The 16,543-nt window shown below is 46.2% G+C and overlaps 1 protein-coding gene across 1 annotated transcript; it reads right to left on the bottom strand.

The window, feature by feature from the left end:
• Positions 1-1,623: 1,623 nt before the first annotated feature.
• On the bottom strand, positions 1,624-16,540 carry BCL9 (BCL9 transcription coactivator). The gene is made up of 7 exons (XM_061183596.1): positions 16,462-16,540; positions 15,177-15,493; positions 13,779-13,968; positions 12,778-12,877; positions 6,746-8,987; positions 5,294-5,554; positions 1,624-3,956 (listed from the first exon to the last, which is right to left on the bottom strand). Exons 1-7 carry the CDS (start codon positions 16,512-16,514, stop codon positions 2,839-2,841), a joined length of 4,281 nt encoding a protein of 1,426 aa, XP_061039579.1. The 5' UTR covers positions 16,515-16,540; the 3' UTR covers positions 1,624-2,838.
• Positions 16,541-16,543: the final 3 nt, after the last annotated feature.

A 16,543-nucleotide genomic window follows, 5' to 3' on the forward strand; every position in this document is an offset into this window, starting at 1 on the left:
AGTGGCAAATTAGAAATTGTTACATTTAAACCCCAAATGAACTTAGTTTATCAGATGTCATCATGATGAAATGTGTATGCTGATAATGTAAATGAATGAAGATTTATGAAGGGGTCTTTTCAAAACCCAGCTCCTTTGAAACGGGTAAGTTGGTCTGCACTGCTGCAAGTTCTCCAGCAGGGGGCAGCGCGCAGAGTGCCACATCCCCAGCCTCTCCCAGCAAGGGTCCACAAGACTCCTGCCTGCCTTTGGCTCCCTCCTTGGGACAGACGCAAAGGGACCACACAGCATTAGTGACCACAGCACTATGAGATGCAGCAGGAAGTGGGGCTGCCCACGAAGCCAGACCAGTGGACAAACGCCAGGTCCCAGCCTTCCTTTCAGGGCTCTCATCTCACGCTCCCCATGCCTAGCTGTTTCCCTGTTCTCTTCCATTACTTCAAAGCCAGAGAACCTAGGAACAGGGCTAAATTCATGAAACAAAATGCTCGTTGTACTCTCCTAATTTCTCCACAAGGTAAAATTTTCACCGCCCAGGACCCTCTGTAAAGATCTGATTGTGTAAGAATTCTTAAACCAGTGAGCCCAGTTTTCTCAACTGCAAATGAGATGATTACGACCTACTTCCTAGGGCCCCTCAAGACTTTGCAAGGGAACGCAAGTAGAGTGGAGGTGACTGGTAGAGGAGGTGCTCAAATTAAATCTCACTTTTGTGGTCTGGGGCTCTTGTGTTACTGAGAAGATAGGGCTGCTGAAGGTGGAAGAGAAAGTGACTCTCAAAACACTCTCGGGGAGAGAGAGAAACATTCATAGGTAAAACTCAGACTGTGGAACACCAGCAGAGCCCAATCTGTACAAGCCTGTCTGCAGACGACTCTGCACCTGCTGCTCCTCGCTTAGATTCTCTCACCTGAGAACAGACACGCACACGGACGCCCACTTGCTTAGCTAAAGACGCCTACAACTCAAATACACACAGCAGAACAAACCTAACTGCACAGAAACACAAACAGCTGGTCCCTTAGAGGCGTACCTTGCGGGACACACGCTGACGTGCCGAAGGTGTGTGCGTGGAAGTGAACTGTGTAGACTGAGCAGGGCCTGCAGAGGGGACGCGGGCAGGCAGCGAGGTGGGGAAGCAGAACGGACGACAGAGACCCACGATTGCGGGTGCAGTAAGAATACTTCACCTTGACAAGCTCCAGGGACATTTCATGGCTTTTCAAATGACTAAAAATATACCTTTGGCCTCTTAATTACTTCACACCATTACATTGGCTCTCACAAAAATTCCCAGTAAAGACCATGAATTGCCTCTAGAGGTGGGGCATGGGGACCAGGGCTGCTCTTCTGCCTATAGCTAGGATTTCCTGATTGGGACAGAAACAGCACAGGATCAGTCTACACGAGTAGTTACGCCTCAACAGCAAGCAATACGCTTCATCTGCAAAAGCGCTTTTATGTACTTCCCCTAACCTTCACCCAGATCAACTCCGATACAAAGCTACTATGCTTCTGGGTCACATGGCAACTAATATGCCCAATACTGAACAAACAGGAATCCAAATGGACAAAAAAGGCAATTCAATTTTGTAAGAAACAATATATTTTATTTTTCTGACACCACAGCTCTGGTGAGTGGTTTTGTACCAAATTTAATGGAGGTTACACAGAACGTTTGACGCATGGGACGGGGAGGAAAGGGAAGGAAACACAAAATTAAAAACAAAAACAAAATCTTGGATAGCTTTTAGCATCTGTTCCACTCCCACATTAATAAAATTCACTTGGGAATTCCTAGTAAAAGGAGAACAGAAAACAAGGTGGGCAGGGAAGGGTAGGTTGGGGAAGAAAAGACGAAGGGCAAAGAAGACCATCGAGCATCCCAAAGACAGACCTTTCCCTCCCAGAGCCGGGACAACGCTCGGCATGGAAGGCGAGGCTTCGTTAGATTTATTTCCCCCAAATAACACCGTGTATTGCAGCTGCCAAAGGGAAAAAGAGCGGAGGGAAGCAGGGGGTCACCAGTGGGGGACACAACAGGAGGAAACTCACTTAACCAAGAAGACAGGGAAGGAGAGAGGAGGGAAAACAAGAGAAAAAGGTGAAGGTGGGTCTTCAGATTGGGAGAGACAGACAGTGCTGAAGAGCACTTGAACTGAAAAACAAATGTCCTAAGCATCATTATTTTTAAAAAGAAAAATCTCCCCCCTCCCCCCACCCCTCGCTGAACTTAGTTCCTCTTTTTGTGCTTTTCATTAATACTCTGCTCTGAGGTCGTAGTTTGGTTTTTCTATACACTGGAGTTGAAAGAAAATAGTCCAAAGGTCTGAAGATGGATTCTCCACCTAAAGTAAACAGCCCAGCATTCCTGTTCTCTTGTCCCAAAGACTAAAGTCTCTGCTAAAATCCCTTTTACAATATAGTACAGTACACACAAAAAAAATAAAGCCCAAAGCCAAAACAAAACCAGAAAAGAATCCTGGGAGAAGCCAGTCCAAAGGACGTAAACATACAGAGAATGGTGCAACACATGACCCATGGCAATTCTCAAAGCACGGCTACAGATTCCCAAAAGTAGGTGCCATCATGGGATACCCAAGTCCACAAAAATAATTTTTAAAAAATAAATCTTAAAAAAAACACACCTGTTGATTAAATGAATAATTTGTTTTCAGATAAATCCATACATTCTCGAGTTCCCCCCTCCCCCAAAGCAGCCCTTGGGTCTCTGTTCTCCTATTGCATGACCAACAGTACTCCTGGAACTCCCTCAAAGCAGCTCTCAGGACCTGGAATCTCATCTTGACAAGGATCGGCACATCCAATCTTAGCAGCTTAAAACATCATGTTTCCTGGGTTGCCAGGTCCTTGGCTAAATCCACCCATGCCCACGTCAGCGGCCATGCCCCGGGGCCTCATCTGTGGGGGGATCATGATGTTCTGTTGGGGTCCCATCATGCCCTGCATGGACATCATCATGCCTGGAGAGCCCACAGGCCCAGGGTGGGTGTAGAGCCCGGCAGGCCCTCGATCCTTGCCAGGAATCATGCCCACGGCAGCAGCTGGATTGCTCATCAGGGTGGGCTGGCCGGGCATTGTAGATTGTGCTGGTGACATCATCCGATGGTGAGGTCCCATCATGCCTTGCTGGAGAAAGGCTGGTGGTCTCATTGGGTTGTGGCCTGGCATGGATGGAGCTGTACCAAGAGGGATGTCCGGAGTTCCCACTGGCCCTGGACCTCCCATGCCAGGTAATGCTAGTCCCATTCTGGGGGCTTGTTCGCCCATCATCCCCTGCATGTGCGAAAACCCAGGTCCAGGACCCTGGGGCTGTTTACGGCCTGGGACTTCCCCTCGAGGGAAATATTGCAGTGTCTGGCTAGGCTTCTCAGATGGAATAATGCGAGACAGATCAAACTCAGGTATTCCGGTGGCTCCAGGTCGGATGACCTCCTGTAGATCTGGGTCTGTGAACACTGAAGGCATGCTGTTCCCCAGGACAGCGAAGGAGTCAGGACCCCCTGGGCCTCCAGGCTTGCAAAGTGCTGCATCTGCTGAACTTTGGGGCAGGTTGCTGGGGCGGCCAAGGGGCCCTTCTCCTGGGAAACCCATCCCTCCTGGGAAGTTGCCCTGCCCCCCACTGGGGCCATTGTGAGGAAATGGAACCTGCTGTGGAGGAGACTGAACTGGAGGGAAGCCCTGGGGGAAACCCATCCGTCCTTGAGGTACCATCGGAGGCTCCTGGGACCCATGCCCCATGATAGGATTGTGTGACATCAAGCCAGGCCCCATCGGGACCCCATGAGGAGGTATGGTGGGTCCCATGGCATTCGGAGAGGGCATCTGATTGGAGTGAGAAAGTGGCTGGGTCATTCCCATTGGGCTGAGGGTTGGCATTGGAACCACGGGGTTTGGACCTGAAATTCGAGGATTCTGTGTATTAATGCCCATTCCTAGAAAAATAAAGATATCAAAGGAATCAACTTAACCAAAAGCAACTCAGGAAAACTATCATAAATCAAATTAACAAAAAAACTATTGTGCATCAAGTGTGCACGGTACTGTGCTGGGGAAACATACAATGCACAATCTCTGCCCTCAATAAGATTACAATACATTTTGGGGCACACAAACCAACAGCTCTACAAGACAATATATTATTGAGTCTTAAACTGTAGGACACAAAGGTATATAGAAGACAGCTAGGAAGAAAGTCTCCTGTGTGAAAAGTTACAAGTGAATATGCAAATGAGTACAGTCTTCTTCATTGGAGACATTTAATATAGAAGAAAACAATTTGCCTGGATGACTTAGTATGGTCCTTTTTGGAGAAAGAGGACTAATCAGTCCTATGAGTCTAAGAATCAGCAATAAGAACAAGGAAACCAAACAGGCCTTTTTCAATTGATACTTGGCATCACTATTTTATATTACCTTACAGAGAGAGCATTTCCAACTCTACGTTATATGAAATGGTAAAGAAAAGCTAATTTTTAATGGAAAAGGAAAACACACAGGTTCTGCTCTGGTCTCTGGGACATTTAAATATTTGGTCTCTCCATGGAGTTAACCACTGAGAATGGTAAGGATGGTGCTTGTGCCACCCACGGAGCATGCCCTCACCTGCCTGATGATAAAGAGCATCCCTAACAATCAGAACGAAACTGGAACCAGAAACCCATGGCTCAGAAGTCATGGTCTCTTTACTGACCACCTTCACCATACCAGATCATATCCTACTAGTGAGATTTGGGGAGACGGGAGGTGTAGGAGTGAAGGAGAACAGAATGAGTAGGGAAGGGAGGAATTTTATTCTCTCTCTAGTCCTAAAGAAAGTGATTCTCTAGGAAGTAGGGGCTTTCCATTGTCTGAAATCCTGTGGCTGCTTGTGGTTTGAAGCTGCCCTTCCAGGAAAATATCTGAGGACTAAAGACATTCCGATCAGCATGTTAAAAAGATACCGCTCTCAGTTTTGTGCCAGGAGGACCTCCCCAACCTCCACCAAAAAAAAAAAAAAAAGCATCTAGGTACACAGAAGCATCAAAACTTCCATAAGAAAATGACAAGAACTATAAAGAAACCTGCTTTCTTATCAACAAATACTGAATTAAGCTAATAAAAAATATTGTGATCATTCTCTTCCTCTAGGCAAGACACTTTAGTTTTACTGAAACTAACTCAGATGGTATACTTTTTCAACTTGGTGAACGTCCAGCCATCAAGAAAAGACTTCAAGAAGTTTTTCTTTTGTCCAGAGCTAGCTCCATATCCTATCTTCCTGATTTCTTACCTGGCATATTATTCATTGATGGCAAGTTGGGAGAACGAGCTGGAGGGGAGTCGTCATCTGAGCTGGCCACGGTCTTGATGGCATCGTGGTATAACGGGGTAGAACTGGGCATTGCAAACTTGGACATTCGAGACATCATAATAGACAGTGGGTTCTGGGAAAGGGTCGGCTCTGGAGGCATGGTGTAAGGTGTACTAGAGGGAAGACTTCCCGGGATACTCACAGAGGCAGACTGGCTGGCTGTAGGAGGTGGGGGGCCACCTAGGAGAAGAAAGCAAGACAAAACAAAAAAGGGCAGGGAATTAGATTTCTCTTGAAAGCTACTGGGCCTATCATTATGAACTAGCAGGGCCAGGAATGAGACAGATGAACAGGACAGTGTTATGAGACCCAGGACATGAATCATCAGTCTCTAGTCAAGCTCCGTGTCTGTGCAGAGGGAGACTGCAGTGTGAGATGGAGGTGACAGCTCAGCAGATGGGAACACAAACGCACCAAGAATGCGTAAGAAATATTAGTTCAAACTTGGGAAAACCATGGGTTACAGGCAACTCTTAATGGATCTCTTTCCCTTGCCAATCACAATTTAGAATTTGACTCAGGCATTAGTATGCTAGGAAGCCAGATTAGCAATCCCACCCCAGGTACTAACAGAATCGCCCTACACATGCTCTTGATTGATTTTCTGCCACCAAGATGTCTGAACTGAAAAGGTCTGAGGGGGCAACTCCACTGTACTGCTTTTGTGAACTGCTACCCAACGGAGAGACACACTTTAGCTTGGTAGGATAAATCTCGTATCTTATTCTGATTCTAGTGTTTTCTCAAGTGGAGACAGCACAGACCTAGTATTTATACCTCAGTGCTCATCTTCCACTGACCACCTCTGGTCCCGTTCACAAAACCACCATCATCAGTGAGAGCTTCTCCTAGGAAGAAAATACTAATAAATTGTAGCTGATCTGTGAGGACAGCAGTTTACCAAGGAGAATGTTTCGGTAACAGTTTCTATGGTCAACACGTATTTACGAGAACCACTCAAGTCTCTCAGCAGCCTCCCCTCTTTGCTTGGGATGATACTCAGACTCTCTTGACATGATGAAGGCAGCCCTTTGAAGTGGGTGGATCTAGTATTTAAGGCCACATTTACCCACTGTTGAGACATTCTATTCCACCACCGTGAGTTCACTGTGCAAATGTAAATCATTCAGTGAAATGACGCACATTTCCCATCTTCCTCCCAGCCCTATCTGAGAAACATATTCTGCACTAAGAGCATAACCCCATGGAAGTCCCGATTACGCACTCTGCCACAAATACGTCCATCTTGGCAAAAGCCACCTCCTTTGGTTGCATCATCAGGTTAAGACACCAGTTTTCTTAAAGTACGTAAATCAGGCTTTTGCAATCTCTGGCTTTAAGGTGCAACTGTGAGGATGAAAGCATACTGACCTGACTCTACACTTCCCAGCATGGCTGGGGAGGCCATGGTGAGGGGTGCTTTATGGTTTGGAGGGATCCCGGGACTCTGAAGGGGAGGTTTTGGAGAGGAGGTCCATCCAGGTGACGGGGCGGGAAGTGATGGAGACTTGAGGTGAACAGGCGAAGCAGCAGCAGACCCCAAGACGGGGGGGGACTTAATGGAAGCAGCAGCAGCTGGGCCCGCCAGCATGCCTGCCAGCTGCGATGGAGTCTGGGGGGACTTGAGGTTCCCCGAGGGCGAGCCCAGCATTGGCGACTGGACTTGGCGCATCGTGGGAGACTTCAGAGGGTTAATGCCTGGGGAATGCACCTGGCTGCCTGCCACAGAGAGATCCACGGGCTTCCGCCCCAGGCCGCGCTGAACGGGAGGAGCCGTGTTGAGGCTGGTGGGGTTACTAGAAGGGTTGAGAGGTAGTGGTGGCATATGACTGAGCCGGCTGTTAGTCCTTTGGTCGGGCCCAATTGGTTCTCTGAGATTCCGCAAGCCACTGTTGCCGCCTGGACCCTGAGACATGGGGAGGAACGGCCTGGGGCCCATGCCATACTCTTGCTGAGGGTGCTCGCCGAAGGGCAGGGGCACCATCTTCTGCTGAGCAGGCAGCATGTCTGCACCGCCGGCGCGGAGTTTCATCATCTCCTCGGGCCCCGCCCCAGCCTCTCTCATCTTCTGAGGTATCATCTGAGAGTTGGATCCCATGTTGACATTTAGACTGACATCTCCCTTCATCCCACTAGGAACCATCCCAAACTCGAGTTCCCGACCGGGGCCCATCTGTGGGGGCATTCCTTTTGGAAAGTCACCCCTAGAAGGGCTCAGCGGGCCCTCCACTGGTATTCGAGGGAAGATGGGATTACTCCCTGGCTCCATGTGTCGCTGGGAGCCAGGGATCATCCTGTTCATCTCCATGCCGGGCCTGATGCCTTCTATGGTCATCCCCGGGGGCAGACCCAGCTGTTTCTCTGCCAGCTGCTGTTGAAACATCTCTTCAGACAATCCTTGGGGGTTTGGGAAACGTTCCCCTCGGCCAGGACCACTGAAGACGCCCTGGCCAGGCGGGAAGTTTCGACCATCTGGGATTTTTGGCACATCGTCTGGCCAGCTGACTCCAGAAAGACCTGGTCTAGATGCCGGGTTGGGGACATTAGGCCCCTCCATTTCAGAGTTCATCATTCCTGCAAATCCAGGGAGGCGCATCTGGCTCCCTGGCATGTTGGGGTGGGGAGCCATGGCCCTCGGGGGCAGAGAATGGGGCATGTTGATCCCGTCGGCAAAGGGCTCTGCACCCCCAGGCCCCCAGGCCTCGCTGGGGGTCATCTGGTACGGAGGGGGAGGCCCTCGGACCACGCCCCGCGGCCCGTGCTGATGGACCATCATGTCCTGGAGGGAGCACTGCTGCACGACCACTTGCTCCTGCTTTCTCCTCTTCTCCTCATAGAACTCCTGCTGCAGTTTCAGCCACGCTATCTGCTCAGGGGTCATGTGATCCAGGTGGTCGGGTCCAATGGGCCCAGACTGGGAGTTCATGGAAGGTGGAACCATTTCATCCGGAGAAAAGGGCACATCTCTGTGTCCCTGAGGGCCAAATGGAGCCCCCACGTCTGTCCGGGGCCCAGGTCCCTTACCTAGGCTTTGGGATTGAGCCATCATGGCCTGTATTGGCCCTTCTGGTTTTTTCTGAGGTCCATCTAACACCCCAGTATTCTGCTGGGGCCCCCCGCTCTGCCCTCCTGGGAACTCTTTCTCGTCAGGGAAGAGCATGCGCTGGATGTCTCTGAGCGTCTGCAAGGAGCGCTCCCGGTGCTCCAGCTGCTCCTGAGACAGCCCGTCGGGGTTCTCCCCCAGTGAGGGGGGCTCTCCACTGGACACCGGCAGAGGCGGGGGGGCTTTGGGATCTGCTGAAGAGCTACTGCTCCCCTGGGAAACGGGAGTCACTGCTCGGTTGTTGGGCGTCGAGTTTGGCCCGGTACCGTCTGGCGGCAGTGGAGTGGAGCTGGCAGGGCTGCCTACAGAAGGAATCAGTTTGTTTTCTACCCCAGGACTATCCCGGTCCAGGGGACGCGGGGGGGCGGCAGGCTTGGGTGCTGGTGCCGGAATGGGTGGAGTTGGCTGCAGTCTGGTGTTCTGGGAAGAAGTCTGGTCCTGGTTGGCTGGAGCGGGGGGCTGTTGTGGGAGAGGTTTCGGATCATTCCGAAGGGCAGATATCTGTGTGTTCTGAAGATAAACGAGATTTTAAAAATCACTGGTGAACTGAACAGAAGGGCAATGAGAAGAGCAAGATATGTTATAAAGGACTTGTCCCAGCCACAGAAATCCACACTGACACTTGCCGTAGAAACTGCTCATGTACAACCCCACTCTGGACATGCAGACATTCTGATTTCTTTCTCACACTTTGCTGTCAAACGGCATCCTCTTTCCCTTGCTGAAGATTAGGTTTCAATAACTTTAAAGCATGCCAAGGGAAAGCCACGCTGCCAAAGTGAATACATTTGAGTATCTATTTCGAGGAACAGGTTTGATATCACATGTCTACTATGTGTTTCTGATTCAGGGAGAGATTAGTTTCTTGGTATGTGGGAGGCTGTACCTAACACCTTTTTCTTTCCCCGAAAGTATAACTGGGTATGTAGACTTCTCATTGTCAATCAAAAAGTCTAATGTTTTCAACTGAAAGTCGTTGTCACTTCCAGCTCTGTACTCTGCCCGTCAGAGGCGGGAGGTACGGCCGCCCCACTTCAGTGTTTCCCCTGGCACGGTGACTAGTGAAGTACTCCTCTCCTTGAGTTTCCAGGGGCCTGACATCTCCGATTTCTGTTTTCAGTTTGTGATCACTGATTCCATACGAGAATTTGTACATTAACTGTAGTAAGATCATCTGTAGGCAGGAAGGGTCTGCAGAGAAATCTGAGGCTATCTAGCTCGTGGTGTTTCTTGATCTGTTCTTTCCAACAGACAGCACACGGCCCTTTCTACAGGCTGGATGATCGCCTTATTATTATTTATTAAGTACCGATGCTATACTAAGTCCTGGGTAAAGGCACGCTCACCTACAATAGGTGACACGGATGCTGTCAGTGTCTGGAAGAGGGACTCGTAATGTTCTGGGTCTACACCTCAGCACTGCTGGAGGTACTGGTACTAGAGAAGGGTGGTACTGAAGAACAGACGGGCCCAGTCTAGTGACTCCATCAAGGGATCTCTCACCAGCCTCCAGTGAGCCGCATGATCCCTTTTTGATGTTCACTTGCTCCTACCTGTTCGCTTAATCAAGGCTGTATTTCCAAACCCCTAACGCTCTTACTTACATCCCCACCTACTCTCTGGAACGTTTATCAAGGCGCAGATTTGTACAGGAATCATCATGCGTATCCCTGAACACGAACAGTTCACGTTCCGTGGGTATGTATGCAAGTGTTCCACTTGCTGGTACTCTCCATGCATCTGTGTCTGCAGACCGAGACTGGTGGGGGTAAGACTGGCTGAACTTGGATGACTCTGGATGTTGCAGTGTCCTCTGTCTCTCTGACTCCTTAACTGGAGTGTGGAGGTCACCTTAATTTTCTCTCCAGTGCCAGTTTAAGTATGGTTTTGTTGCTAAGGGTGGTCACTGATTTCCTACAAGGTGACCGTGACAGAAGAAACAGTTTAGTACCACCCTTTTTATTTTAGATTTGGAGCAATGGTGATTGGACTATTCCCAATTCCCTCCTTATTAACTCCTTTTCTGATTTCATTTTAGTACCAGAGAAGGTGGAGGTGAAAACTGTCTTAATGACTTAAGATCTGTCATTAAGTCAATAAAATGTCGGTTTGAGTTGCAATGTACCCTGTGCATTCCAAAACAATATAAATTATAAATAAACAAATATTTTTAAAGTATAAATTTAAAAATATATACATTTAAAATATTATATATATCCATCGTCTACCCTTGAGTAGCAGAGATGCAGAGGGACATGAAATTTTTTTTCTAGGCCTAGGAAAGCCTAAGCCTGCTATGTCACAGGGGGGGACTTCTATGTTCATATACAACAAGGACGAAATGTCATCCATTCTGTATTGAATTGTCACTTCAGTTGTTTATCGTCATTTAACTTTTCCCATGTTTAAGACTCATCCAAGTTTTAGATTTTATGCTTCCTGAACGCAGGGACTGTATCTTGAACCTCTAGTGTCCCCACAGCATTTGGTGCAATGCCTTGACAACGTGAGACACAAGAAATATCTTTTGGTTCAATTTGGAACACTACATGTATTAAAACAACCATTATATGCATTTTCTAATGTAATTTATAGTAGGTGCTTAAGTTCCAGAGAGGAAACAGACTAACGCTTACTATAATTTTGGAAATATCAAGCAATTAAAAGCATTCAATGGTTCTCTCACTTTGAAATAAATAAGAATCATTTTGAAAGTCACTGAGACCTTAATTATGGTATCATCAGCATGTACTCCAGTACTGTAGTTTTTGTTTCTGCTTTTTTTCTGTTCTTCAAGTAACTCAAGAGTGTTTGCTATTTTTTAAAATCCTGCTCTGTACAGAGGGTCTGAATTCATAATTTCCCAGAGATGGCTACATGACGGAAATCCTAAGATATCTAAATATCTCCTTTTTTATTTTGTACCTCTTCTCTCCTAGTAATTCATCAATGTATCAGCATGTTAGTAGAAAAGGCCAATGCAGTGTGATATGCCTAAAACCACACAATTAGGTTAAATGCTCAGAATGTAGTTTATACCATCAAGATTATCTCCCATTGAACCTTCATACACTGTTGGTGGGAATGTAAATTGGTGTAGCCACTATGGAAAACAGTGTGGAGATTCCACAAAAAATTAAAAATACAACTAACATACAATCCAGCAATTCCACTCCTAGGTATTTATCCAAAGAAAACAAAAACACTGATTAGAAAAGATACATGTACCCTTACATTCACTGCAGCATTATTTACAATAGCCAAGATATGGACGCAACCTAAGTGCCCATCAATAGATGAATAGATAAAGAAGATGTGGTACATATATACAATGGAATATTACTTAGCCATAAAAAAGAATGAAATCTTGCCATTTTCAAAAACATGGATGGACCTAGAAGGTTTAGGCTAAGTGAAATAAGTCAGACAGAGAAAGACAAATACTGTATGATTTCACCTACATGTGGAATCTAAAAAACAAAGCAAATGAACAAACATAACTAAACAGAAACAGAGTCATAGATACAGAGAACAAACAGGTAGCTGAAAGAGGAGAGGGGGTTGAGGAGAGGAGAGAAATAGGTGAGGAAAATTAAAAGGTACAATCTTTCAGTTACAAAATAAATAAGTCACGGGTATGAAATGCACAGTGTGGGGAATACAGTCAATGATTATGTAATATCTTTGTATGGTGATAGACAGTAACTAGACTTATCATGGTGATCATTTTGAAATGTATAGAAATATCGAATCACTATGTGTATACCACAGACTAACATAGTGTTGTAGGTCAATGACCACAAACAAACAAACAAACTCATAGAAAAAGAGATCAGATTTGTGGTTACCAAAAGTGGGAGGGCTGGGGGAGGGAGAATTGGAGGAGGGTAGTCAAAAGGCACAAACTTCCAGTTATAGAATAAATAAGTACTAAGAATGTAATGTACAACATGATAAATATAATGAATGCTGCCATATGTTCTATATAAAAGTTGTTAAGAAAGTACATCCTAAGAGTTCTCACCACAAGGAAAAAATATATTTTTTTTCTATGTCTTTAATTTTGTATCTATATGAGATGATGGTAATCATTTCGTCACGTATGTAAGTTAAAGTATACAGTATATAGCACAGTAGGCTGTACACTTTTAACTTATACAGTGCTGTCGGTCAATTGTATCTCAATAAAACTGGGAGAAGAAAAAAAAGACTATCTCCCTATCAGTGAAATTCACCATCTCCCACCTTTACGGTCACTGCAGAACCTTTAAACCATTATTCCATTTCCAAAATGACGTACCAGAGGGGCTGTGCTTCTCTCTGTCTTGCTGTTAGAGATGTTCTGGATGTGGAAAGAGACAATAGTTTCAACCTGGCCCTTCAATACAGCTTCTGCAGCTCTGCAAAGACAGAAGAGATGCACACACTAGGACTTGTTCCTATTTCACTAACTGTAAATCCAAAGCACTTTAACCCGATTAAACTGGTATAAGAGAGGAAGGAGAAGTATAAAGAACCACCAGCAATGTTGAATGAGAAGAAATCAAGAGAAAAAGGTTTTCATTATTTGTCTATCATTTACCATCAAACTTCTGAAATTAAAAGATAGCCATTAGCAAATCTCAAAAGAGGTATTAAAAACCCCCAGGATTTTCTCCTTCAAAGCCATCCACTCTAGTAGGTGTTTTATAGAGAATCCTAGCTCAAAATCCCAACCTAAGAAGGGTAAAATGAATTCTCACACCTAATAATAATTAAAGGCTGCCAAGATTCATTCTATATCTTAATTTTAAAAATCTTAAATGAAAAAAACTAGGGTATATTCACATTTTAAATAAATAAATAAATATCCATTGATCCATCCATCCACTAGAGACGTATGTACCAAAATGTTCACAGTAGTTATCTCTGTAAATTCCTGAGATTTTTTTTTTTTTTAGTTATTTACATTTTCTAATTATTCCAAAATGGACATTACTTGTGTCATTTTAAAAAGAATACTAAGTTGCAGAAAAGTGTATATTGTGCAATCAATCCCTTTTGTGTTTAAAAAAGTATATATATGTATATTTGTACACGCACAAAACATTTCTGGAAGGAAAGCCAAGGAAGTATCATCAATGGTTGCCTCTGGGGAGTAGGGGTGGGGAGGTTTTATATTTTATTTTACCTCTTTCTGTAGGGTTAACTTTAAGTAATAATACAAGTGGGCAAAAAAAGGATCAATCTTCAAAGGGAATAAGAACTTAGATGCCCAAACACGCAAGCCACGCCAATAGCAAGACACAGCCATCAACTTACTTATTGGCCATCTCAGTAGAAAACACATACACCACTTTGGCGAGAGTCTTCTGAGCAGGTGTGGGCTCTGGGGCAGTAGTCTGGCCATGGGAGGGGGTGGAAGACCTGGGGACTGTAGCATTTGACGGGGTCATCGAGTGTGGCGTGTGCTGGGAATCCTGGGACTTTATGTGGTCAGCAGAATTACATTCTAAAAGAATGAAAAGAGTCATGTCATAGAAAGAATAAAACTCTTTTTTCTGCCAGCATTTACAGCATCATAATGCAAACACCTTGAGAATTTCAAGGAGGAAGTACCTTGCTAAGAGAAAACCTCTTCTATTCATAAAAACACAAATACACTTCTCCCTAAATGACTAATTACAAAGCACTCTTCCCCCACCTCCTTACTTCTCTACTATGCATTCTTCAGATACTAGCATAAATGTCCCTCCTTCCTGGAAACCCCTTTTGGATCCTCCTGGACTGGCTGCCCCTGCTAGTTGAACCCATAGCCCCCTAACTCCCCTTATTTCAGCATTTATCAAATTTTACTGTAATTGTTTAATGATCTGCTATCTAGGTGCATTCAAACCCTTGAGGATAGCAACTGTTTCTGTTTTGCTGACCATGGCACCCCCAGCCCCCAGCATAGTGTTGGCGCTCGTAACAGGCCTCCTACAAACACCTGAAGAAGAAAGGAAAGACAGGGGAACGATCATCCAGGTTCTCGTTTCAAATTTGGGTCGGGAGGTAACACTTCCACTGCTTGAATACTAGTTTCATGTTCTGGCCTATAGTTAAGATTTTTTATTTTATACTAGGAGGAAAAAAGCCTAAAACCACAGCCATTGGTCCCATACTCTTTCTGGCTCACTCCATTTTGGTGCCTACTGTATCTACTACATGTAGCCACTCGTTCCTGCCACACTGAAATTGACTGTGACAAACCTGGACTAGTGCCAGGGCTGCCTCTTGTGCCTACAACTCTGGCCAAATGGCAGCCAGAGTGCACAAAACCCAAGTCTTGAAGGATGAATTTGATGGAGAAGAGGAGTGTCAGAAAGACCGCTCCAGGGTGGACCCTGGCATAGACAAACTGGAGCTACCGGCTTGACACTTAAGTACAAAGAGAATGGAGGCCAGGAACATCCACAAGAACGTGGCTAGGGCTGTGGAACATCCTAAAACGCTTGCATCCTCAAGAGCAAGAAGTCAACAAGGTGGTTCCAAACTATTCTTCAGTCAGTAGGAAAACGACCAGAAAGAGTTCCATCTTAAACTGCGAGAACTCCTGAATCTGATGCGCCTACTCTCCCCACGTGGCTGCTATTAGGCTCTCTGGCATCCACCAATGTCAGAGGCCTTTCCTCAGGAATACCTACTTCCCTCTGAGTCTCAAATATCTTATAGACATACCTTTCATGTCAGAGTCATCGTTTGGAGTCCCAGGATCTCTCTGATCAAAGGAGTCGGCGGAAATACTTCGCTCCCTTTTCCCCTTGCCCTTGGCACCATTTCCAGCCCCATTCTTCAGCCCCATGCTCCCACCTGGGCCAGGGAGTGCTTTAGGGGTATGGCCCCCACTCTTGGAGTCACAGGGGGATGGCTGGGATTGGCTGGCTGAGCCCCCCTGTTTACCCTGATTGGAGAATTTGGAATCCAGCTGGGGGTTTCCAGATGGGGACATCACTGTAGGGGGACGGACCATCACCTCCTGCTTTGACTTAGGGCTACTAAAAGAGACAAATAACAAAGGGAGATCAGACACCGGATACAACTGGGCAGCACAAATGAGGGAGGACTGATTTTTATCATAGGTCAAGGAGACCTGGACCACTAAGTAACCACCCCACCTTTCACCTCAGCCACTTGCTTGCTCCCTCCTCCCCTGCTCTCATCTCAGAGCTCTCAACAGAGAGGAGGATCAAGCAGAGTGGCCTGCCAGGTCTTGGGAACCCTAGAGTCACATGGGGACCCATCTCTAGGGCTTCTGTCAATAAAGGACAACGGTTTCTATGTACATAGAGAAATGACTCTCACACTAAGACTAGCTCAGAGTAAACAAACAGACATCGTTAAGATCAAAATACCACCCGCCCCTCGGCTGATGACAAGGAACAGCTGTAACAAGAGACTAGCCTCCCTGCTGGAAAGTACGAGCAGGTCCAGGAGAGTGCGAGGAAACGTACCCATGACTGGCAGGTTAGGGAAACCCTCCAGGACACTACTCCCTGAACAAGCAGTATCACACCAGCGCAGACACACTAACCACTGCCGCCAGGGGAGAAGGAAAAAATTCTTTTAGGGCATCAGCTTAACTTCCATGGAACAGAGGAAAAGGCCGCACAGTGGGAGTCCAGGGGCTGGTGTTTTAGTTCTAGGACCTTAGGCCTCCTCACCATTCCAGGTCTCAGTTTCCTCATGTGCCAAGTTTAGCTCACTGTACTGGCTGGTCTTAAAGGTCTTTTTCTTTATGTTTTGGTGAGGAAAGGGGTGGTAAATTGGAGCGGCCAGGTAAAAATGGACAAATAATAACAGAGGAAAACTCTAACCTAAACTCTGATTCACTATTCTATCACAATTTACTTATCTTTTTTTCTTTCCCCATTCGCTTCTAATTCAACATGTTGTTCCACCAATGAGCGTTCATGGTCCACTATGACATCCCCAAGGGGCAGCTGGGCCAGGCCCTAGCCCTCACCTCTGTGTGTTTCCTGACGGAGAGTTCCTCACTTTAGGGTTACTGGAATGCATTGATTGAAATCCTGAGCTTGCAGCCACCA

Source organism: Eubalaena glacialis, chromosome 3 (genome assembly GCF_028564815.1).
Source record: "Eubalaena glacialis isolate mEubGla1 chromosome 3, mEubGla1.1.hap2.+ XY, whole genome shotgun sequence".
Taxonomy (NCBI): Eukaryota; Metazoa; Chordata; class Mammalia; order Artiodactyla; family Balaenidae; genus Eubalaena; species Eubalaena glacialis.

What these genes read in the sequence shown, in the direction of transcription:
- BCL9 (XM_061183596.1), bottom strand. Translation starts at nt 16,514, where the DNA reads ATGCATTCCAGTAACCCTAAAGTGAGGAACTCTCCGTCAGGAAACACA. An exon ending in CCGTCAGGAAACACACAGAG is followed by an intron (nt 15,494 to 16,461) that starts GTGAGGGCTAGG and finishes TGTCTCTTTTAG; the next exon opens with TAGCCCTAAGTCAAAGCAGG. An exon ending in ATCAATGAATAATATGCCAG is followed by an intron (nt 3,957 to 5,293) that starts GTAAGAAATCAG and finishes TTATTTTTCTAG; the next exon opens with GAATGGGCATTAATACACAG.